The sequence below is a fragment of the Solanum lycopersicum genome, chromosome 5 (genome assembly GCF_036512215.1).
Source record: "Solanum lycopersicum chromosome 5, SLM_r2.1".
Classification (NCBI taxonomy): Eukaryota; Viridiplantae; Streptophyta; class Magnoliopsida; order Solanales; family Solanaceae; genus Solanum; species Solanum lycopersicum.
In genome coordinates this window covers 10895440-10921993 of record NC_090804.1, presented here as the reverse complement: position 1 = coordinate 10921993, position 26554 = coordinate 10895440, and the positions used below count along the sequence as shown (strand labels likewise).

At 36.4% G+C, this 26554-nt stretch overlaps 1 protein-coding gene across 1 annotated transcript; it reads left to right on the top strand.

The window, feature by feature from the left end:
- Nucleotides 1–219: 219 nt before the first annotated feature.
- Nucleotides 220–7537, top strand: LOC138348642 (uncharacterized). The gene is given in 3 exon segments (XM_069298202.1): nucleotides 220–3761; nucleotides 4007–4067; nucleotides 4143–7537. Coding segments are annotated over 3 exon segments (6915 nt in total). The 3' UTR covers nucleotides 7455–7537.
- Nucleotides 7538–26554: the final 19017 nt, after the last annotated feature.

The window sequence follows — 26554 nt, the reverse complement described above, 5'->3', positions numbered from 1 at the left end:
AGATATCCTCAAATAAAGCGACCTGTGTGTTTATCTGTTTTATGTGCGATATTATGCATTTTGTACTCCGGATATGCACTAACAAATTTGCCTTTGAGTTGTTTTTACCTCTCAGGTACCTCTTACTGATCTGTGTTGATAAAGCTGGCAGATCACCACTACTTCACCAGATCAAAAGGTCGCGCAGATTCCTTCCCGGGATCAAACGCAAATACAGACATGGGCGACAACAATGAACAAATCAGCCTCACAGATGTCGTGGTGGCTCAGCCAACTGTGGCAGAGCAGAATGAGCTTATTGCGCAGTTGATGCAGCAAATAGCTGACATGAGGGTAGAGATGCAACGGAGGCAAGACACCCCTCCGCCCGGATTCGGCCCCAACTTTCTCGACGCAAGACCCCCTACATACTTCCCCTCGTCCAGCTCGGATCCTACTCAGCAACGTCCATCGACACCCGTGCACAACCCGTCTGGGGTAGACATGACAACCCAAAACCCCCAATACGCGTCGGTCTCCTATCAAACTCCCTCCCTACTTCCAAACAATCCTCCGCAAATGCCACCACATCCCCAAAATACTCAAGCAGCCCCACTACCCCAAAATCAAACCCAAAATCCCACCGCCTTCAATTCCCAAACACCACACCCCCACTTAAACCAAAATACCAATCCCCAAAATTATTCGCAAAACTATCAAACCGCACAGAATGTCCCAAGCCCTTCCATAGCTGCACCCCTCCCCAAAAGAACTACTTTCCAAGTCCCTGTCCCGACCGAGCATGAGGTGCACGGCTTCGAGTTGGACCATTATGAGGAGCAAGAAAGAGAGTGGAGAGCGAGGGAAGAAGCGAAGGTAGACATAAAGGAGGAGATCAAGAGGGCGATGAGAGAATTGCAATGTACTCCAGACGTCGCCGGGTTAAGCTACGCAGAACTATGCATCCACCCAGACTTGAACCTACCTGAAGGGTTCAAGATCCCGAAGTTTGATACCTTCGGAGGGGTGGGCAACCCCATGGCACACCTGAGAGCATACTGTGACCAACTCGTGGGAGTTGGTAAAGATGAAGCCTTGCTGATGAGGTTATTCAGCCGGAGCCTATGCGGTGAAGCCCTGGAGTGGTTCACGTCACACGAGACTCGACAGTGGCCCAATTGGAGTGCACTGGCTAAGGATTTCATCGACAGATTCGCATATAACGTCGAGATAGTTCCTGATCGGTACACCTTGGAGAAGATGAAGCAGAAGCCCACAGAAAGCTATCGAGAATTCGCGTACAGGTGGAGGAAAGAGGCGGCAAGGGTGAGGCCTCCGATGACAGAAAAAGAGATTGTGGAGGTGTTCGTGCGGGTGCAGGAGCCCGAGTATTATAACAGGATCATCTTGTTAATCGGCGCCAAGTTCGCCAAAATAGTCAAAGTGGGTGAGACTATTGAAGATAGCCTGAAGTCGGGGAAGATAGCCCGAGAGTCTGCATCGCCTGGATCTTCCGGACTGGTAAGGAAGAAAAGAGAGGAAGTTAACGCTATCTCTCACGGGGGAAGAAAAATCCCCAGAAACTTACCACGTCCCCAAGGCCGCTCCAATCCTCCATCAAAGCCTCATCGAGCCTACCATCCACACTCAAGTCACTCCGGCCACTACAATGCTGCCCCCCATTATCCAGATGCCCATATTGTGTCGTATCAAAATCCACCCCCGATTCCCCAAAATTTTCCCTCCACATATCCAAACTACCCCCAAGCTTATCAAGTCCCTCCCCATTACAAAAATGTCGCTCCTAGCCACGCTAATGTACAACCAAGCTATCGAGCACCGTCCCCCGCATATCAAATACAAACCCCAGCATATCAAAACCCCCATCCGAATTATCGAGCCCCAATGCCAAACTACCAAACAAATCCCCATCCCAGAGCCCAGGCTCCACGATCAAATGCCCGCAGTTATCAACAAGTCCCTCCCACACAGCAGGGCGGGTATGATCCCCCTCGCCCCAGGTCTGAGAAGAAGCCCTCCAGAAGCTTCACCGTGTTGGCTGAAAGCAGAACTAAATTGTTCGAAAGATTATCCGCGGCCGGATACATCCACCCTGTGGGCCCCAAGCCCGTGGATGTCAATTCCAGATTCTACAGACCGGAGCAGAGATGTGCTTACCATTCCAACAGTGTTGGACATGATACAGAAGATTGTATCAATCTCAAGCACAAGATCCAGGACTTGATTGACCAGGAAGTGGTCTCTCTTCAGCCCGCGGCGCCAAACGTCAACACGAATCCATTGCCAAATCATGGGGGTGGAAACATCAACATGATAGAAACTGACGAAGATGAGCGTGAAGCCAAGAGAATTACTCCTGTTGTTCAGGAAGACTTGGAGAGGGCTGTCGCTTCTTTGAGCGTCAGGGAGAAAGGAGAGTTTGTCATTCTGACACCTGCAAAGGCTGTTGCCTTGGTGCCCACAAAGACTCTCGCCAAGCCCAAGTTCGTTATAGAAACGGCCGTGGCTCAGGGCATGACTAGATCTGGAAGATGTTACACTCCTGATGAGCTTGCTCTCGGAGGACAAAAGAAAGATCATGCCAAGAGACCGATCAGCGAAGCAGAAGCTGAGGAGTTCTGGAGGAGAATGCAACCCAAAGACTACTCCATCGTCAAGCACTTGGAGAAAACTCCAGCCCAAATTTCGGTGTGGGCCCTGCTGATGAGCTCCTGGTCCCACAGACAGGCTTTGATGAAAGCCCTGGATGACACATATGTGCCCTCGGGTATGAGCAGCGACAATGTAGCTGCTATGATTCATCGGGTCATTCGGGGACACCGTATCAGTTTCTGCGACGATGAACTGCCGGCCGAAGGGAGGGCCCACAACAAAGCTCTACACATCACCGTGATATGTCGCGGAAAGGTCATCAACCGTGTTCTGGTAGACGACGGATCTGGTTTGAACATATGCCCCCTGTCCACATTGAAGCAGCTGAGGTTTGACCTCGGAAAGTTGGAGCAAAACCAGGTCAATGTGAGAGCATTCGACGGTGTGCAGAGAGACACGTTGGGACCTGTGAACCTGACCATCCAAATGGGCCCCGCAGAGTTCGAGGAAAAGTTCCAGGTGTTGGACATCGACACCAGCTATAACCTTCTGTTGGGAAGGCCATTCATCCACGCGGCTGGGGCCGTCCCCTCCACTCTCCACCAAATGATAAAACTGGTGTGGAAAAATGAAGAACTGGTGATTCATGGTGAAAAGGGTCGATCGGGAAGGCAAGTGCCGGTCTCGGACGAGACACCACAAGGTTCGGACTTCTACACGGTGGAGTTGGTAAATGCCACCGATGAGGGCTTGGCCCCGCAGACTCCCATGCCGGCCGTGTACAAAATGATAGCCACGGTAATGCTGCAGAGCGGATTCGAACCAGGTTTCGGATTAGGAAGGAATGCGCAAGGGATCATCGAGCCAGTTCCGGTCCTTGCTACAGGATCAAGGTATGGTTTGGGGTACATCCCCACAGATGATAATATGAAGCTGAAGAGGAAAAGGGATCAAGGGTTGGCTAAGCCGATCCCGCATCTCTATCAATCCTTTCCAGTCCAGGAGCGTGCCGAGCCTGAAGACGATGGGGAAGGAATCTGTGACCTTTTCCAGGAGATCAATGCCATCATCGAGGAGGAGGCTGAGCCAGCTGGCATTCGTGACGCTGAACCAGGGGAGATGCTGCTGAATTGGACGTCCACGCCAATCCTGATGTCCCAAACTCTGTGGTAGAAAGGAGTTATTTTGTGCATATTAAAATTGGTGGTAGTCCGGAAGAGGCCCGAGACCCACCATTTCTGCATTTTCTTGATTTTGAATTTTATTATGATGTTTAAAAGGCAACATGGCCTCGCGCCATGACCCAAGTTTGCGTTTTTTGTTCGATTTAAATGAAAGCCTCCTTATTTTGACTTTGTTTATTTAATTGCGAGTTATATTTTACTTTCCTAATTTTGTCTGTTTATGATTTCAGTAACGTAAGTTACAAACCTGCCAATGTCATGTCATGTCATGGGCTAAATGAGCAAAACGAGGCAAATGACGACGACGTCGATGACCACGACGAGGAAAATGGGGAACCGGACTATGTGGCCGAAGAATTTCGATAGTTCGAGAACCAACATAAACCGAACCTGGAGGAGACAGAAACGGTGAATCTGGGAGATTCAGAATGTGTCAAGGAGGTTAAGATCAGCACCCACCTGAATGAGGCTCAGAAGGAGAGCCTGGTTCGTCTGCTTGCCGAATATAGGGATGTGTTCATTTGGGATGTCGTTCACATGCAAGGGTTGAGTACTGATGTCGTATCTCATAAGCCGCCTATCAACCCAGGGTTCGAACCGGTGAAACAAAAGACTCGGAAATTCAAGCCTGAATTGAGTTTGAAGATTAAGGAAGAAATCACCAAGCAGATAGAATCTCGACTGGTAGAAGTAACTCAATACCCAACCTGGTTGGCCAATGTCGTTCCGGTCGCCAAGAAAGATGGAAAAATCAGGATTTGTGTCGATTACAGAGATCTCAACAAGGCTAGTCCAAAGGATAATTTCCCGTTGCCAAATATCCATATTTTGATTGACAACTGTGCCAAACATGAGATGCAGTCATTTGTGGATTGTTACGCGGGTTATCACCAGATTTTGATGGACGAAGAAGACGCAGAGAAAACGGCCTTCATTACCCCTTGGGGGGTATATCACTACAAGGTGATGCCGTTCGGCCTCAAAAACGCCGGTGCTACTTACATGAGAGCCATGACGACTATCTTTCATGACATGATTCACAAGGAGATTGAAGTGTACGTGGACGACGTCATAATCAAATCCCGCGAGAGTTCGGATCATTTGACACACCTGAAAAAATTCTTTGAACGTTTGCGTCGGTACAACTTGAAGCTAAACCCCGCCAAATGTGTTTTTGGAGTCCCAGCTGGGAAGTTGTTGGGGTTTATAGTCAGCAGAAGAGGTATTGAGCTCGACCCTTCCAAGATCAAAGCGATTCAAGAGTTACCTCTGCCGAAAACGAGAAAAGAAGTGATGAGTTTCTTGGGGAGGCTAAACTATATCAGCCGGTTTATAGCACAATCAACAGTGGTGTGTGAGCCTATTTTCAAATTGTTGAAGAAAGATGCCCCGACTAAGTGGACTGAGGAGTGCCAGACCGCTTTCAACGCTATCAAGAGCTATCTGTCTAATCCACCAGTATTGGTTCCTCCGCGAGAAGGGAGTCATTTGTTGCTATACTTGTCTGTTTCAAATAACGCCTTTGGATGTGTACTTGGTCAACACGACGAGACGGGGAAGAAAGAGAGGGCTATCTACTACATCAGCAAGAAATTTACTCCGTACGAGTCTCGCTACACTTTGCTGGAGAGAACGTGCTGTGCTCTGACGTGGCTTGCCCAGAAGCTGAGGCACTACCTGTCGTCGTATACTACATATCTTATCTCCAGGATGGATCCGTTGAAGTATATTTTCCAGAAAGCGATGCCGACCGGGAAGCTAGCTAAATGGCAAATGCTGTTGAGTGAGTTTGACATCGTGTACGTGACTCAGAAGGCAATAAAAGCACAAGCTTTGGCTGATCATCTTGCGGAAAATCCCGTTGACGAAGAGTACGAACCTCTGAAGACGTATTTTCACGATGAGGAAGTGTCATTTGTGGGTGAAGATATCTCTGAAGTTTATCCAGGTTGGAGATTATTCTTCGATGGAGCGGTGAATCACCAGGGTAAGGGTGTTGGAGCAGTCCTGGTATCAGAATCTGGTCAGCACTATCCTATGGCGGCTAAACTACGATTCAACTGCACAAACAACATGGCTGAGTATGAAGCTTGCATTCTCGGTTTGAAAATGGCCGTTGACATGAATGTTTACGAGTTACTGGTTATCGGAGATTCAGACCTCTTGATTCATCAAGTTCAAGGAGAATGGGCTGTGAAGAACCCGAAGATTGTACCTTACGTACAATATGTGCAAAATCTGTGTAAAAGGTTTCGCAAAATCGAGTTCAGACATACTCCCAGAATACAGAATGAATTAGCTGATGCTCTTGCCACCATCGCTTCAATGATCAAACATCCGGATACTGATTACATCGACCCGTTGGATATAGACTTGAAGGAACATCCAGTCCATTGTTCACATGTTGAATCAGAACCAGATGGTTTGCCTTGGTATTTTGACATAAAGAGGTACTTGGAGTCTGGGACATATCCAGAAGACGCCACATCTAATCAAAAGAAGTCGATACGTCGTATGGCTCTCAATTTCTTTTTGAATGGAGAAGTCCTTTACAAGAGGACTCCGAATTTGGGTCTTTTGAGATGCGTGGATGCTGCTGAAGCCGTGAGGCTTATTGAACAGATACATGCTGGAGTTTGTGGTACACATATGAACGGGCTTACCTTGGCAAGAAAAGTCCTTCGAGCCGGTTATTTTTGGATGACTATGGAGCATGACTGTTGCAAATTCGTTCAAAAATGCCACAAATGTCAAGTGCACGGCGATCTGATAAGGGTGCCACCTCACGAACTCAATGCTATGAGTTCACCTTGGCCATTTGTATCTTGGGGAATGGATGTCATCGGTCCTATAGAGCCGGCCGCTTCTAATGGACACAGATTCATTTTGGTTGCCATCGATTATTTCACCAAGTGGGTGGAAGCAGCTTCTTATAAATCGGTAACCAAGAAAGTGGTGGCCGATTTTGTCCGCAACAATCTGATATGCAGATTTGGAGTTCCAGAGTCCATCATTACTGATAACGGTGCAAATCTCAACAGTCACCTGATGAAAGAGATATGTGAACAATTTAAGATTATTCACTGAAGGTCAACTGCTTATCGCCCTCAAACGAACGGAGCTGTAGAGGCCGCCAACAAGAACATCAAGAAGATTCTGAGGAAAATGATTGACAAGCAGCGGGGTTGGCATGAAATGTTGCCATATGCTCTACTGGGTTATCGAACGACGGTCAGAACATCAACTGGGGCTACTCCATACTTGCTAGTATACAGAACAGAAGCAGTCGTACCTGTTGAAGTTGAGATACCGTCACTGAGGATCATCCAAGAAGCTGAGCTAAGTAATGCTGAGTGGGTTAGCAAACGGATTGATCAACTAGCTTTGATTGATGAGAAGAGGATGGTTGTTGTTTGCCATGGCCAGTTGTATAGACAAAGAATGACTCGCGCTTTTCACAAAAGAGTAAGAGCCAGAAATTTTGAAGTTGGTCAGTTGGTTCTTAAGCGTATTTTTCCTCATCAGGACGAGTACAAAGGAAAATTCGCACCAAACTGGCAAGGTCCTTACATGATTCGCAAAGTACTATCTGGAGGTGCTTTAGTCTTGTCAGAGATGGATGGCGCTGTATGGCCCAAACCTATCAACTCAGATGCTGTCAAGAGATACTACGTGTGAAGTTTCGCTTTACACTTTTCTTTCATTTACTTGTAATCGTTCTATTTGCTTGTATTTGTTCGAATTTGAACTCTTATCCCTCTTGTAACGAACTACGTCTGACCTGAATTCTCAAGAATGAGATACGTAGGCGGCCTGTGTCGGCTTCGGTCACCCCATTTACCCCCCCCCCCCCCCCCCTTTTATTATTTCTTTGGATTTGAACTACGTTCGACCTGAATTCTCAAGAATGAGATACGTAGGCGGCCTTTGTCGGCCTCGGTCGGTTTCTTTGTAAATTTTATTCTTGTTAACCTTTAAGGGGAACTACGTTTGACCTGATTCCTGCCTCAACGGGATACGTAGGCGCCACAAGGGCTCGGTCATATATCTCGTAAGTTCTATTTCCCCTTCTACAATAGAAACTGGGACAGAATTTTTGAGAGGGACTCAAAAATTCTCCAGAAGGAACCTTCTCTTTAGCGGATCAAATTAAAGACATTTCGAATTTGCGATTGGGACAGAATTTTTGAGGAGATCTCAAAAATTCTGCGATTTGTTCGGTTACAATGGAAAGATGAGAAAGATACTAAACTGGGACAGAAATTTTGAGGATGGCCTCAAAATTTCGTCATGGGTCTTCCATGCAAGTCCGGAATGCCTCTGAAATTCCTTCGACAAGCGTCGAACTCAAAAAGCTCGTTAAGCCTGAAATAACATGACTTGGCAGTGACTTTTTCAAGATACTATTTTAAAAAAAAAGAAAAAAAAATCTTGTTTCTCTTAAAAATTTCCCTTTTATATTTCATCTGTTTTGGCATAAGATATTTTCTTATCTATCAAGAGTCGAGAAATCGGGAAATCAACCGGAGACGTCAAGACAAGGAGCAAACAACCGAAGGGATCGACACAGATCAGTATGTTTAAAATTGACAATTTTTCTGTGGATGCAGGTTTATAGCTTCGCTTCAAAATCGGCCGAATTCTTCCGACTAATGAATACGGAGAAGGAGAAAACTATCTCCAAAACCAGTGATTTTATTGAAAGCAGGAATATCGTTTGCGTCAGGATGCTTATGAATGTGTTTGTTTATTTCAAACCATTCTCAACAATGGGAAATTTACAAAATATCCAGTCAGATTCAAAGGTGAATCAAACGGGAATCTCAGCGAAGATTTCGCGATTTCTATAGATAGCGCTATTTGCATTGCGTTATCAAAGCAAGATGATTATTGTCGATCAAGGCCATGCATTACCTCAGAAGAGACGGTTATGCAATTATTATTTTATCATTATCGACCAAGTCGATGTATTATTTGGAGATCATCTTACCGTTATTATTCACGGGGGCGATATAAATATTCATGCATCACGGAATTTATACATAGAAGAATCACGCATCGCGGAATCATGCATCGCAGAAATCATGCATAGCGGAATCATGCATAGCGGAATCATGCATCGCGGAAATCATGCATCGCGAGTCAATAATTATGCATGACGAGAAGATTTCATGCCTCGTCAAAATTTATACATCGCGAGAAGAATTTATGCCTCGCTGAAAATCCTGCATCGCGGGAATCATGCATAGCGGAATCATGCATAGCGGAATCATGCATCGCGGAAATCATGCATCGCGAGTCAATAATTATGCATGACGAGAAGATTTCATGCCTCGTCGAAATTTATACATCGCGAGAAGAATTTATGCCTCGCTGAAAATCATGCATCGCGAAAATCATGCATCGCGAGTCAATAATTATGCATGACGAGAAGATTTCATGCCTCGTCAAAATTTATACATCGCGAGAAGAATTTATGCCTCGCTGGAATTCATGCATCGCGGAAATCATGCATCGCGGAATCATGCATCGCGAGTCATTAATTATGCACGACGAGAAGATTTCATGCCTCGTCAAAATTTATGCATCGTGAGAAGACTTCACACCTCGCTGGAATTTATACATCGCGAGAAGAATCACGCATCGCGGAATCATGCATCGCTGAAAATCATGCATAGCGGAATCATGCATCGCGAGTCAATAATTATGCATGACGAGAAGATTTCATGCCTCGTCGAAATTTATACATCGCGAGAAGAATTTATGCCTCGCTGAAAATCATGCATCGCGGAAATCATGCATCGCGAGTCAATAATTATGCATGACGAGAAGATTTCATGCCTCGTCAAAATTTATACATCGCGAGAAGAATTTATGCCTCGCTGGAATTCATGCATCGCGGAAATCATGCATCGCGGAATCATGCATCGCGAGTCATTAATTATGCACGACGAGAAGATTTCATGCCTCGTCAAAATTTATGCATCGCGAGAAGACTTCACACCTCGCTGGAATTTATACATCGCGAGAAGAATCACGCATCGCGGAATCATGCATCGCGGAAATCATGCATCGCGGAATCATGCGTCGCGAGTCATTAATCATGCACGACGAGAAGATTTCATGCCTCGTCAAAATTTATGCATCGCGAGAAGACTTTATACCTCGCTGGAATTTATACATCGCGAGAAGAATTTATGCCTCGCCGAAATTCGTGCATCGCGAAAATCATGCATCGCGGAATCACGCATCGCGAGTCAATAATTATGCACGACGGGAAGATTTCATGCCTCGTTAAAATTTATACACGACGAGAAGAGTCCATGCCTCGTCGAAGTTTGCACATCGCGAGAAGATTTTATTCCTCGCTGAAAGTCATGCATCGCGAAAATCATGCATCGCGAGTCATTAGTTATGCACGACGAGGAGATTTCATGCCTCGTCAAAATTTATGCACGACGAGAAGAATTCATGCCCCGCAAGAAGGCGTATATGGATAAATGAAGGGCAATACTTATCCATTGGCCTCGACTGCATTCCGTTATTTCTTATAAAAGTAAACAGCAAGAAGAGCATCAAGGATAACGACAAAAGAGACATCAATATCGCATCAGCATTTATTTATTTATTTCAATATCAAGTATAGAGTACACTGAAGATCTATTGCAAAGAACAAGGCATAAGCTTTATTTGCCGGACGTCAGACCGATCGATTCGACGTCAATTTGAGGAGAACAGTGAAGTGTCGACACGATAAAAAGACACTGTCACCCATCCAAATTGCATTTTTTTTAGCTGACGACTTTTATCTCCGTCTTTGTCGAGAGCATCCAAAAGGATGAATTCTCCAAAAACCACAGGTGCGTACGACACCAAAGGGATGCAGCACAACGTGGAACTTTCTCTTAGCAGCGAACTGGGACATAGTTCGAAGAGGAATGTCAAACTCTTAGGACGCGAGCAGAGGAGCGACTTCCACCACAATCGAACCACCCTCTCGAGGCATGTCGGTCTTTCTTCAGTTCTGTCAGTTTCTGTCTCGCATCCGAAAGTTTCGATTTATCGGAAGAAAGTTTCCAATCTGAGTGACAATGCGCCAAGAGCTTTGGAAATTATGTCCGTGTGAGTTCTTACCTATGAATGTGAAGAGCTCCACATTCATGGCTAGGAGGTTACAAGCCTCCTTTTCATATTCGTCAATGCGTTACTCTTCCAAAACCAAAGGTTATCTAGCATAATAGATTTCCTTTTCAATCGATTGAGTCGAACTACACACAGCCTGATTCCGAAGGTTTAAGGATATGTAAGCGGATTCAATGTTGAAAACTCGGCTGTACTCCAACATTCGCCCTCGAATTCTATTCTCGAGCATTTCAATACCTTCATAATTCGGTATCGAGGTGGCTTTTTGATTCTTTCAAAATCGTGCGATAAATCAATCTATTTGAACTACAAGTGGCCTGAATTCTCATATAGCCTGAGATATGTAGGAGACCCGTTTGCAAGGGTTCGGCCATGATTCCTAAACCCTGTGTCGAATCTTTTCTTTAAAACGATTGGGGTTGATCAAAATTGGTTGGTCAATTTCATTTTCCTCGAGTTGCTTGTATCAACCCAAGTAAAATGAGGGACAGTTGTTGACACCCAATTTTTGACCCGCGTCGGTATAAGTTAATTATCGAACTTCGTGAGTTTTTTCAAATTATTTAAAGTTAGTTTTATAAATCTCGCGAAAATAAAATATATGTATATATATATACATATATGTATATACACATATGTATATCTTAAATCTATTCCATTTCCCAGGCCCACCCGCTTCTCCCCTCTACACGGCCCAACACACTTCAGCAGTCCACTTCCTTTCCTCTCCCAACTTACCAACCTAATTCTCCATCAGCCTCAACCCAATTAACTCCAGCCCATTTCACTTTATTCTCAGCCCAATTACCCCTCAACCCATTAATTTAATCATTAACCCAGCCCACTCTCCTCTACCCGACCCGACCCACTTTCCCTTCCCTCTTCCTCTTCACATCAACCCAGAATGGAAAACCTCCAGACACACCAGAAAACGCAGAAAAAGCCAGCAGACCCCGAAACGGCAATCTCCCCCCTTTACGCCCTGCGTCTCCCTCACGCACTCTTCCCTTTTCCCTCCCCCCATGCGATGCCCCCGCCATTCCCAGAAGAGAAGCCATGCCAAAGAACCCAGGAAACGCAGACAAAAACGCAGAGGAAGCATACCCCGAAAACGGAAAAACTTCCCTCTCACACGCGACCTCTCTCCCTCACGCGTCCCTCTTTCCTCTTCTCTCTCCCTTCGCGCTCGTACAAACTCTGTACGCAGCAACGGGCGCCTGCAGCTGCAGCTTTGACGCAGCAAAGCAACGCGTTTTCGTCCTTGCCGTTGGGAGATGAAGACACGTCGCCTAGCCAGTACCACGGACTCATCTCGTCCCTCCACCTCTCTTACCGCTCGAATTGTCCTTCCGAATAAGGGAGGGAATTCGAATTTCAAACTCGAAATGGGCCTCAAATCGTCACCCGACCCCTCCCCCTCGAAAAACCCTAGTTTCCTCTATAAATACCCCCTCCGAAGACGTTGCAAGGGGTCGGACATTTTTCGGTTTTAGAAAATCGGGTTAGAAATTTTAGTGAGAACTTTGGGGTATCGGAATTTTAGAAGTTGGAAAACATTTAGCGATTATAGGTTGGAACTTCTGTGAAAAAAAAAAGAGTGGGAAAGAGATTCTTGGTTTGTCCAATTTGTTTCTGAGAGAACTTGTTCACAGAGAGAAAATCGAGAGCAAATCTGCGACTTTCTTTTTCTGTTTGTTCCCTTTCGTGAAAACTGAGGGTATTACGGGAGGCGAGAGGAATTTCAAAAGGGTCAGCGAGTTGTTCAATTCCATGACTCTCAACGCGATTCCGTGTTCGTGTTTCTGTTTGCGGTGAAGTCGTTAGCTCGAAGCCGTCCCCGTTTGCTGCACTCATAAAGGTAAACTTCACCTTATTTTCATTTTTTTTTTAGCTGGTACTTCATTTGAGAGCTGAAACTCTTTGTTATTTCTTTCTTTACTTTTATTGTGTTCCCATTTTCTGTGGTTTGTTGTCGAAGCCAGATAGTGGGTAGCTTTATTTCGTCGGTATTTCTCTCTAGTTGTTTAAGATAAAATTAGCTTCCTGACGTGTGATTTGAGCCTGGAGTTTGTTATTCGAGAGTCTGGTTTCGAGTGATGTGCTTCGTGTTAAAGCAGCGTGTTGTACATGTGAGTTACTCGTCTTCGAATTCCATGAAGACAGAGGACAGAACTTGACCTTGCTATTTTGCTTCTTTGGAATCTTCATGTAACCTTTCATTAATGGACTAACCTTATTTTATGAGACGAAGCATTGTTTTAAGTTTTATCGACATGAAGATTTGTTTGTGGTGCTAGTTCTCTATTAGTAGCCTGCTCTGTCCTAAGTTCGTGTTGAGGCCACTCACATGATGTTCATCCGAGTTTTGTTTTCAACTTACATTGCCTAAATCTGATTGGGATTCTTTTGGTTTGGTTTGGAATTTGCGTTGATACTCCTTTCTAGAGATTGATTCTTGGAGTATCACCAAATCGTCATCATGTCGTCTGGCCGTTTCATTGAGTCGGATTGTTTACCTTTGCCTTAAAACCCAAGTTTATTTCTGTTTGCAATCAATAGCATTGTTGAAATATTTTAGTTTCAAGCTTATATCTGGTCTGTTGGAAAGTAGATAATTGATGTTGTGAGGGCATTTTGTTGAGATGCTATTGCTCCATATAGAGAGTCCATTCTGTTGTTTGCTAATCATGAAAATAGTTCGATTTGTTTATGGTGATTCTAATTTCTTTCTGTAATAACATTAAGATACATAATAATTTTTAAAGTGTTTCTTTTTACCTTTGCTTAACAACTATGCCTAGATTTACATTTTTTACCACTGTTAGTTCCCTTTTTTTAAATTCCCTTTTGTTAGCATTGGCATTTAATGTTTTATCCTACTGCATTGAGGACAAGTCCAATCTCAAAATGAAGTATGGCTAAGTTTTGTACTCATTTATATGTGCAATTGTTCTGTTGTTACAATTACTTCACCCTTTTGACTTTGTTTGGTTCAGTCCCTCTCTTAGAGTCGTGTTTTGATTTATTTTGAGTTCTTTGAATGAAATTCATTAACTAAATGTCGTTTGTTTAAGTTATATTTTCTTTGTTCCTTATTTTTGGACACTAACCTTTATTACTATTTTGTTTCATGTAAAACCTATCCGAGTTCTTCATGAACTCCCATTTTCCCGTTTTGTGAAGGGAGCCATAAAGGCTCGAAATCCTTTTTCATACGAGTCACTAGCAATCAGGTGTTGTGAAGAGTGAAGAGATTTAAAGAAGATGGACTAGAAGACCCTTTCTTTATCGTTATTTTTGTATTTTTGTAATGGGCATAAGCCCTCGTCAATTTCCTTTCTCGTATTTTTACTTTGTCTAGGTTAGGACAGGTACAAAAAATGGGTTGAAAACCCAAAAAACAGGTGGGTCCGAGTTTCGGCCAAGGTGAACAGCATCCGAAACTTGGACCCGAATCTCTCTCCCTCTCTCTCTCTCTCTCTCTCTTTCTTTATTATTTGCTTATGTCGTTGTCGTGTTGAATGCCGTTAGTCTAAGCTTAGGAACCTCCAAACCCTACTGGCGCCTTTCATTTTATCGAACTTAAAAATTTAAGATGAACCTCGAAACAATAAAGTATTCTAAAAATTTGAAAATTCACCTAAGTAAGTTTCTAATAAGTTCAATAAACAAAAGAGTCACAAAGTTAAAATAAATAGTCAAATAAGTTAGTCGTCGGAAAACCGTAAGTTAGCGGAGCGTCTTAGGTGCTTTTTCGAAACCTTCCTAAGACGCTAATAGGAATCTCGAACCCTAAGTTTTCAAACAATTTTCTGTTTAATTATTTGAAAACAAGTTTTCTTAATTTTTTTCAAAATTAAGTGGCGACTCCAAAAAAGTCAAAAATACTTTTAAAAATAAACAAACTCTTTTCGAAATCACATTTTTTTTCGATAAACACATACCTAAAATTAAAAGGCATAAGTATGAGTTAAGACCAAGTTAAAAAACATATTTATATATTGTAACTATTTTTCCCCCAAGAAAATAAAGAAGATTCGACTAAGCAGCAATTAATGGTCAAGAAATCTGTTGTTCACTACATTATCATACTCGTGATTAGTTGAAAGCGAACAATATTTTTATAATTATTTTGGGTCCAAAAAAAGCTAACAAGTTGACATAGCCATCAACTTAAAGAGATAAGCTTTGTTTGGTGGAAGGAAATATAAATATCTCAAAATAGCAACACCCACTTTGTTTGGTAAGTAAGAAAGATATATTCACACACAGAAAAATCTCAATTTTTCAAGTGTCACAAATTTTGATCTTATCTCTTATCTTATAGATCTTATAATTATGGGGCCACCTCCTGGATTCTCAAGTTTGCTTATCTTATAACTCCAAAGCTAACAGAATCTAAGGACAGGTTGCTTTCCTACCATGCAACAAACTTTTCTCAAATAATGTTCATCACCTCTAAATTTGTAGTTTGTGTCCTATTCAAATGAAGATATCATTTTCTACTATTTTGATTATCATCATCATGTTATATCATGCTTGCATGCTATGAAATATTTCAAAGATTTGTGTTATTCATTCAGTATTCAAAATTTCACTCAATCGTTTAATTCAAATTTACACATTTGGGGAGTACCTTCATTTCGGGGCTTGTACTTTAAACCCTATTGTCAAGGAGGAGAGATTCTATTCATTCTACGATATATCTTTGTGACACTCTTAGCTAATATCATATCGATAAAATAGAAAGAAACGTCAATATATTAAGAAATAGCTAGCTTAGGACTTCAGTTATATAGATTTTAAAGTCGTGTGCGGGCTAGACCAAGGCGAAGAATATTATAAGTAGTGGGATGGGCTGTTAAAAATGGCATCAGAGTCACTCTTATGTGATATTAAATCAACGCTTAGCCGTTCAAGTAAGTTCATATGAATCTCACATCTTTGAGATGCTGATGGAGCAAACCTCAACGACAAAAGTAAGTCCCTAAAAAAAGATGTATGTAACACACTAGGCAAATTCAATACAAGCAACATATGAATGAGATGTTGGATAGATAAATAGCAAATCTTAATTTCTAGTTATGAAGTTGTAATCCTACCAAAAAAATTGAATATTTTCTCATGGCGGAAAGTATAAGTTTTTAGGTTTAGGGTACATTATTTGTTAAATGATGATCATAATTTTGGCAGTGTAAAACACTTCAATATCTCTTAATTACTAGCCATGTTACCTAGATTGAAGTTTGATTATTGAATGTGTAGATCCGACAATAGGTTGTGGCTCTTTTGTTTTTTCAATAAGCAATTATTTGCTTGTATAAGAAGGTAGTTAGTGTGTCTAATATTACTTAAGCATAATAGAAAAGATTTTGGAGGTCCACCAACGATATCTATAACATGTTTGGAATAGTTCAACAAGTCTTGGGGACCTTAATAAATCATAATTTGTTTGCTTACCCTAAGACACCAATCATAAAATTAACTATTTGGATTCCTTTTCTTTTCTTTTTTGGACATAGCTAGAGGCATGCATATGATATACCATTAGTATTGTAATCATGTTTAGTGTATACTTAGTAGTTGACAACTAATGTCTTCTCTTTACTATCAACGAGAATAAAGTTCATCATAGCTTGTTTCCACTAATTGAAAAGAAAGCAAGAACTTGGTCATAGTGGTAATTTCAGAGTCCAGCATTAAAACAGACACTTTTTGGACGTCACATATTAGAAGGAATCCTCCCTAAAAACTCAAATCAAAACGGACACTTGAAATTTTATTATTGAAGAAGCTCACGATTCTATGTATCAAATAGACGTGATAATATACAACAAAAATTAGAGATATTCTTTCACATGAAAAGCTAATATAAATATTACCGCTCGTTCATCTATGGAAAAACTATCTTAAAATGTGTCTATGAAAAAAAATTATAGAAATAGCTAGTTACAAGAAGCTAAGAATTTTATTGAATTTATAATTTACATAAATAATACTGAGTACACACCTTTGTGGGGTTAAAAATTCGTCCAATATTTTTTCCCATAGTCAAAAGTCTTTTGAAATAATTGAAATATGTGGGGCAATATGAAGAAAATTTATGCTCTCTATGTACTAAACAACTAAAACACAGCTACTACAATTGGGTTGCACCATGATGATAGCCAAAGACTAATCCAAGATCTAGCTAGCTTCAACATTGATTCAATTATTATTTATTCTTAAAATAATAATTGCCATAATGAAAACTTTATTATTGATCCATCAAAATGGACCCATAGTCACATCATGTTGTTTATCTGCTTGTGTTTATATTAGCAATTTCCATTATGTGTTCTCACATGCAAAAATACAAAGTTGGATTTGGAAATGAATGGGGACAAAACTAGTTAATATTGTGGTCGATAAAAATGGGAGACTTTTGTTATTGAATTATGACTAGTCTTTGATTCATGTAGAGTGTATGCCAAGCTAATGTCCATATTAACTTATTCATGACATTAACCCTCATAATTGTGTTTGTCAAAGACCAAAAAAATAACATCACCATCGACGTATCTATTTTTCTTTTCTTTGTGTTTATTTGAAAATTAGAACCTCAATACATGTACCAAGTGATATTAGAACAAACACATTACCTCATTTCACTCATATGCTAGATCATCTTTGAATTTAGATTTTTGGCACTAGTTACGAAATCAATTTTATTTTTTGCTAACAAATTGCATTCATCATGAATTTGCTCCAGATTGACATAACTCTCAATAGGGCCTTCGAGCATCCGAAATACGCCGGGATTGAAAATGACATAGCGTTCCTGATAGAAAATGACGACTCCTTCAGAAAAACAAACTTATTCAAGTTCTTTTTCCCAAAGAAGTTGAAACTAATGATTCTTTCTTAAATTGAATATGTGATTTACTTTAAAATAGTTCAAGTCTTGTAAATGAGTAGCATTATTTACACTTTGACTTTAGTTTGTATTGTTGAAATTAAATTTATATCACATAAAGACCAAAATCTTAGAGATAAATTAAATAGGAAATTTTTTAGAACATTAATATTTTAGTATTTAATAGGATTCTTGTTAACACTTTCAATATTTATTTAAAACGTTAATATTTTGATTTATTGTAAGAGTAACTTCTTTATTATTTAATTAGAAAGTACAAATCTTTAATATCATAATTGAGAAATCCTTGGAGAAAAAAACATACATGTACAAACACACAAAAAAAAAAAAAAAACCAGCAAAGAAAAAAAGAGAAGAAAGTAACAAACAAAAAAAAACTCACATTCATTTATTTTATTGCTCTTTCAAAATTCATAAATATTTTAGAAAATGTAAAATTCGCTTAAATCTCTAATTATTTAATTAGTTATAATTAGAAAAATATGAAGTATCCTCTCTTCACTATTCTTTCAAACACCTTTTACCATTATTCTATATATTTTTAAAATCCAGTTTCGAATAACTCCACTAAAATTAAATTCAAGTTTTCGTTGATTTTCTCACTTTTCGTTGGATAAATATTTTTTTTTGAACTAATCAATTGTTATTCAAACCTCATTATCGATTTTTGATTCCCCATTGATAATGTTCATTCTTCTTAGAAGTCAAGTCGATTGATCATCATTTATAGACAAATCTCCTGTAAGAATTTTTATTTTTATTTGTCAAGAGTCATGGATTAGTTGTAAAAAAAAGTTCATCATCCTTTTCTCCTAAAAAATACAAAATTGTATAATGATCAAAATTATGTGCATCATAGTTAAAATTCGAAATTGTATCTGCTCATCATCGTTTTTCCTGGAAAATTCAAAATTGTTGATAGATCTGAGAAGAATTTTGAATACAAAAGTGAAGCAATTCATCATCGGTGTTTCTACAAAACTTGAAATCGCTGATTGATCAAAAAATTAATTGAAATGTACAATAAAAAATCACATTTATTTTTCAAGATATGATCGATCTCGTATTATCTCAAGGAATTCATCAAAACTAGTGGTTATGTAGCATGAGAGTAAATTTTTGAAATTTTATTCAAATATAATTTTATTGTTGTGCTATTGTATATTGAATAATCGGAATACAAATAAATTTGGATACAAATTTGATGATATTATGTATTGGATTATTAGAATATAAATTTATTTTGAAGATAATTTTGATGATGTTATCCCTATTTTATATTGAATTATTATCATTTTATATATTGAATGATTGGAGTATATATTTGATTGGAATACAAATTGGTTCAACAATTATAGACAACAACTTATAAAATACAACTTTTAAAATACAATTTTGGAATAAAAAACAGGTTAGAATACAACTTTTTCTTAACTCGAAAGTTACAAATAAAAGTGAATAATGAATTTAATCAACAGTTAGGAAACAATTTTTTTAATACAATTTTTGAAATACAACTTTTAAAATATATAATCAATTTAGAATATAGTTTTGTTTAATCAAAAGCTAAAGTAAAATTACACGAGTACAAATAATTGATATATAACATACAAAATATATTTATTTTGAATACAATTACAGTTGATAACTGAATTTAAACATAGAATACAAAATGATTAATTTGAATGCACATGGATACGATATGCTTAAATAAATACACTATTGCTGAAAAAATATAATTAAAATATAAAAAATACAACATAAATACTAACATGAATACAATTTAAGTAAGAATATATATCATTTTGTCGACTATAATTTCATTTAAATAAATACAATATTCTGTTAATAAAATTGACATAAAATAAAATACTGACAATACTAATATGAACATAAATTATGTATGAAATTAAATAAATTAAATATTAACTAAAATTGAAAAAATGTAAAAACACCAAAATACAAAATCTACCCTAAATAATAACGAGATCTAGTTAAAAAATCAAACTCAAAAGGAAATTTTCTAAATAAATAATTTTGAAGTTGAATAAATTTGGACACAAAAATACATAAATGGTCAACGAAAGTAAAAATCAAAACTAAAAATTTCTGATACTAACCCAATAAATACAAATCAAAAGAAAGTTATCCAATTAAATAAGAATATAATGCAAATATTTTATTTGATTTTTTTCCGTTTTAATTTTAAAAAAATCTGAAAGCACAAGAAGGGGAATAAAATCAATGAATAGAGAGAAAGTTTAATTGATGAGGAGTGACAACAATATAATGTATTTTAAGAGGATAATTATAAATATATAATTTGCTATAAAAACAATAAATGAGAGAGAACATGTGATTAATGTGAAACAAATTATGAACTAAATTAGGATAAATTATATTTTTTAAAATATTGATATAATGATATTTTTAATAATTAAGCTTAAAGTGTTGTTATTTTAACAATTATATTTGAAATTTTGACTAGTTAGCTAATATTCCCTAAGTTGAAAAGTTAAAATTTGTGTCAAGCTATTGCTTCATGTATCTTTAAAAAGGTGATATCTTCATAATTTTCACACTTATATATATGATATAGTTATAACCTTTTCATTTTTTAAAGGAAAAAATATTTAATTAAATATATTTTAATAAATAATTACTAATTTTAGTGATATTTTTCATTTATTACTATTTATAGCAGTAAATAACAATATTAATGTAAATCTTTAATATCTATTAAAAGTGAATTATGTATGTAATTTATATATATTAAACTTGTATTATATGTGTTTTATAAATTATTTTCTGTAATATAAATTAAAGTTATATTATAGATGTATTAAAAGTGATCAAGTGAAAAATAATTATTTTTATAAATAGTAAATATTTTCTTAATATTTTTTATATATATGTAAATTTCCCATTTTTAAAATTGAATTATTCAATTCCTGTGTAGTATCATTTTGTTTAATGTGCATGATACATTAATCCAGTTATCGTAAGTGACATTATAAGGGATATTTTCTATAGATATTGTTCCTTAAAATCTAATTAATTAATGATCTAAATTTATTTTCTTATATAGATCAAGAAACTTTTGCATTGTCATTCAATTTTTTATATTAATACATTTTAATTTGAAAAGAAATAAGGTATATATCATGAAATTAAAAGAAATGTATATATTTGGGAAAATTACGTAGATAAGCAAATATTTAGTAGTTAATTATTAACATAGTTATAGTTTGAATTAATTACGGCTCGCAGATTAATTTCAGTTATAATTACGTCACCTTTCTCCTCTCTTAATTCTTCTCTCGCTTTTTTCCTCTTTTATACGTATACAAATACAAATTATACATATACATGTATAATTATATGACAAATATATAAATACATAGCCTCTCTCTACTCTCTGATGATCTCTCTCGCTCACCTCTTTCCTTTCTCTCTCAATCTCGCTTGCTTTTCTCCTCCCTCTCCCAGTCTCGCTCGCTAGATATACAAATACATATTTATACCATTTACATATATACAATTACCTAACAGATATACATATACAGTTCAAGTCTCTCAACTCGCTGCTCTATCTCTCGCCTCTCTCCTCCACCGACCAAATATTTTTCATTGATGAATAGGGGTGGTCTAGGGATTGAAGCGCCTCCTTAAAAAGTTGATTGTGTTTTCCTAAGATATTTTCAAGGTGTCAGCCTAATGTTGAAAAGTATGGCATATTACTCTTAATCGTACGCAAGATAAATGCGCAACTTAACTTAAGGAACCTAGCTAGTTCCTTAAGCAGAACTCATACAGTAAAGTAAAGAACACATATATTTGTCGTGGAAACCTTCTTACTCAAAGATGTAAAAATCACAACCTATGGTCTACCTCCTAATATGACCCTAGATACGAATGTATGAAGGCCGAAAATTATAATAGATGGTTAGTAGGTATCTAGTATTGCCACACTTTACGTGAGAGAAGCATGGGGCTATCCTCATCTCCTTTACTCCTTTAATCGATTTTATTTCTTAATCTCCAACATCTGGTATTGTTTCTTATTTTCTTTTCTTTGTATTTTGCTATTCTATCATCGAATTTTTTTTTCGAAAACTTCTCTTTTGAGCAAGGGACTCCATGGGAATTAGAGGTGTGCATCGGTCGGTTCGGTTCGGTTTTATGTATTATCGGTTCGTTTATCGGTTTTTAATTTTTAAATATGCTAATCCAATAACAAACCAATAAAATATTCTTCATCGATTTTTGATTTATAGGTTTTTGATCATTATCCGTTCGATTTTCGATTTATCCAATAAGAAAATGTCTGTAAAATATTATGTCTTCTCACTTCTCTAAATACTTTGATATAGTGAAACAACATAGATAATGACAAATTGCATCAATAAGAGAAAATATAGCACGAAGGTTATAGTTATATGTTACCACCAATACATAGATGAAAATTTTAAATTATTTTATACAGTTATAGTGTTTAATTATATATTAAATTATTAATATTAAATAATTAAGAAGGGTAAAATTATAAATTATTACTATCTTATTGGGTTATCCATTTATTCAATAACCCAAAAGTAAAAACTTATACCGAACTTGCAACCCAATAATTTTTTTATAAACCTATTAAAAACTCAATAACCCAGTAACCCAATAATAGTAATTCAATAACATTTTTTTCGATTCGATTTATTGATCGATTCAGTTTTTACACACTCCTAATGAGAACAACCTCCCCACCCTGCAGAAGTAAGGATAAGGTTGTGCATATAATGTCATTTTTAAATTTTACTCGTAAGACTGCACTAGATATTATTATTGTTATTGTTGTTGTTATTGTTATTGTAGTAAGGCTCATTTGTCATTTTGTGATGTTACAAACCTTAATTTTTTTTCCCACGTCATTAGAGTAATTTATGTACGAATAAAAAAAATATTTAAAGTAGATAAAAAGGAGCTTTCAACAACGACGTCTGACTTACTTAGTCAAAGAATGCATGTTTAAAATTAGTGTTTATCCTTAGCTTATTTACTAACTACAAACTAGATTGTGACTACAGAAAAGGTAATTAAGCTTATAATTTATTTTTTTATGTTACTTATAATTAATCTTCTTAGTTGGAATCATAAGTTTTTTTGTTTTTTTTTTGCAAAATAATGAAAGCGTGCCGCCATGTTGATGTGGATATGTCCCCTTTCTTTTTCAATCATCTATTTTCTTGAATGATTTTTCAACTTTAGAATAAGTTTTTCAGACGTAATTTACTTATTCCTTTCTGAGTTTTAATTAATTAATCATTTAGTTGCTCAAAGAGGAAAATCACATTAAAAACCCCTTGCAAGTTCTTCATTTGCATATTTGTCCTGTTGTTTTCACCTGTCTTTGTTTTGTTATTTATGTGAAAGCAAAAAAATATTAAAAGTGATAAGGTTCACAACCACTCTTCATTTCATAATTATATGCATGAGTTTAATGTTTACACACTAACTTATAATATATAGAAAAAAATTTATATCATTTAAAAGATGATTGCATGAATTACATTAAGTGAAATTAACTAGCTAGTTGTTTAATTTCAAAAAATTAAACTGCTAAAAGAGGTAGAATTATTATATCACTTAAAGATCCTTGAAATTCTGATCAACGTACATGAGTTATATAAGTTAAATATTTATTTCTCCTGTCATCTCAAATTATAAGATAGTGTATAATTAGGTAAAATTTACATTTTGTGATCGTAGAAAATGAATATTTTGGGGCAGATCAACAAAAGAAAAATTATCACTCATTTTTCTTTAAAAAAAAAATATTATCAAATGAGTGTTGAATTAGGAAGACGCATCATTTTCTTCCCCTTTCATTTTCCCCTAGTAAAAATTATATTTTTCCGTCTCAATTTATATCACTCATTTCTTATTAATTTTTTAAAAAATGACATATTGATATTAGTAACAATTCAAAATTTTAAAAATATTAATTTTATACTTATTGAAATATTTATAATTACATAAATTTCTATAATTTATTTAAATTATACTTTTTAAAGATAAAAGATAAAAATTAAACTCTATATTAAATTAAAATATCTCTTATAAATAAAAAGAAAGAGTGTATCAAATGCTATGCATAACTAGGATTTGTCCAAAAGCTTATACTGCATGCTGTAGTGTGATGTGACCATAGATCGGCTTTGGACAATGTATTGGACAAAGATTTGAAAATCACGAAACTCTAATTAAAAAAAAAAAAACTTCTTGATTTATACGAATTGACGAATAAAAATTAAAGGGACAAATAAAAATGAAAAAATTAGATAAGTAATTAATTGAGAATAAATGGAGTATTATTTTGCGTTTAAACATTAAACACTCTTATCTTTTTTATTTATACGTCATTATTTTAGATAATACGTCCTTTAAGAAATTATCACTACAATAAAAATGATCATTAGTGTTATTTGATTCTTAATTGCCGCTAAATATGTATTTTTAGCGGGAATTGTCACTCTTTGATATGTCCCTAAAGCCTTTAGCGATATTGGTTCTAATGACACTTAACTAATGCCGGTAAAGACGTTGAAACTCTTTACTAGTGTCAATATTTAATGCCGCTAAAAGTTGTTTTTGTTTTAGTGTATGTAAGTTTGCTATTATATCTTTATTTAGTATTCGCTTAAAGTTATTTTTTTCAATAAGTGAACATAAAATTGGTCGATGAATGTAATTATTTAATTTTTCTATATTGGTCAAATTCGTACTTAAGACTAATAACTTTCAATGGTATAATAGAAAGAACAATGTCATTTATACATTGGTTTTATGAAATGACAAATAATTTTTATATATGTCCAACAATATTTGTTCACTATTGATTTTGTATGATTCCTAAAAACTATAAATAGAGGGGTAATTTCAATAACGGAAAGTACCAAATGGTCAGAAAATTTTACCAGAATTTGGCTAGAAATTAAAAGAAACTATAATATTTTTTAAATTTTAAAATAAACTGATTTTTTCCATTTTTAGTTAAAAGATGTTAAAATTAAAAGGATAAAATATTTTAAAAGGTAATATAACATAGAAAAATATCATTCGGGCCAAATTTTGGGGCCAAAAAGATTTTTTCTTTAAAAGATAACCTTTAAATATATTAAATACAATGTCTTGATAAATGTAATACATGAATGACTATAATTAATGATACGGATACATTAGAAACTAAATGTAAAATTATATGTTGATGTCATATACAAAGTGGACAAGTATTGTTGGACATCTCAAAACAGTATATGAACAACTATTATTGGACAGACCGAATATTAAGAACCATCTGTTTTTAGTAAGGCTGTACTATTCGACATATCTAATATATTTCTCAAGGTATTAAATTTAATATATATTCAAAGGATAATACTTCCTTCGATCCATATTAGTTGATCACTTTTCATTTTAGATATTGTTTAAGAAATCATAATAGAAAGATCATTTTTCTAATTCACCTCTTAAAAATTCTTTTTGAGATTCTTACAAAAAACTGTGAATACTTTAAAAAAAGAATTAACACAAGGGAATATAAGAAAATTTTAGTTAATACTTTCTTGATTTAGTAAGATGATCAACTAAAATGTACAACTATTTTTAGTATAATAATTAATAATATACGACGGAGGGTCAGTAGTGGGGACAATTATTATTAGAAAGAGAAAATCACATTCCTAGATTATGCAATGGTGTTTGGATAAGAAATGAAATCATAAATTTATGATTCAAAATAAACTATCGATACGTGTATTAAAATAATTTATAGGTACTCTCTCAATTTATATTCGAAATTTCAGAGACACATTTATACTGAGGAAAGGATTAAAATAGTCTCTCTTCTTTGAGTTAAGACTCAAAGTGGTCCTTGAATTTTCACATGGAGCACTAATAGTCCCTCATGTTTGTAATATTGGTGTACTTTTGGTCCTTCTCTAAAATTTTTACCTATTTTTAAGTATCGATTTTATCCATAACCTATGTATGGGAGTCATTTTATATTTATTAGAAATAACAACTCTATATGAAAGAATGTGAGAAGAAAAACATTTTTGTTTTGCTTAGTAAAAATCGTATTGCAGGTAAAGTCGAGAGGTTCATCACGATAATTTCACTTGCAGTAGTACAATTTTTTATTTTCCTGCAAAGTCATATGATAAGATGTTCTTAATTTAGCTACAGTAATATTTCTAATGAACAGAATAAAGTGTTTTTCTTATCACCTTCTCTCAGATAGAGTTATTATTTCTATAAAACATATAAAAATACGATTGGACATTCATTATATAAAATTTTGGACAAAATTAATATTGAAAAATAGGCAAAATTTTAGGGGAGAACCAAAAGTGCACCAATATTACAAACATGAGGGACTATTAGTGCTCCATATGAAAACTCAAGGATCACTTTGAGTCTTAACCCAATGATGATAGACTATTTTGAGTCTTTACTAAGGTCCTATTACCCCCTGAACTTATTTTACTAATAATTTTCTACCCCTTTTCGGCCTACGTGACACTATCTTGTGGGTCTAACGCTGGTTGACTTTTTTTCCAAGCTAGTGTCATGTCGGCCAAAAAGGGGTAGAAAATTATTTATAAAATAAGTTCAGAGGGATAATAGGATCTTAGTATAGCATAAGTGTGTCTTTAGAATTTCGGAC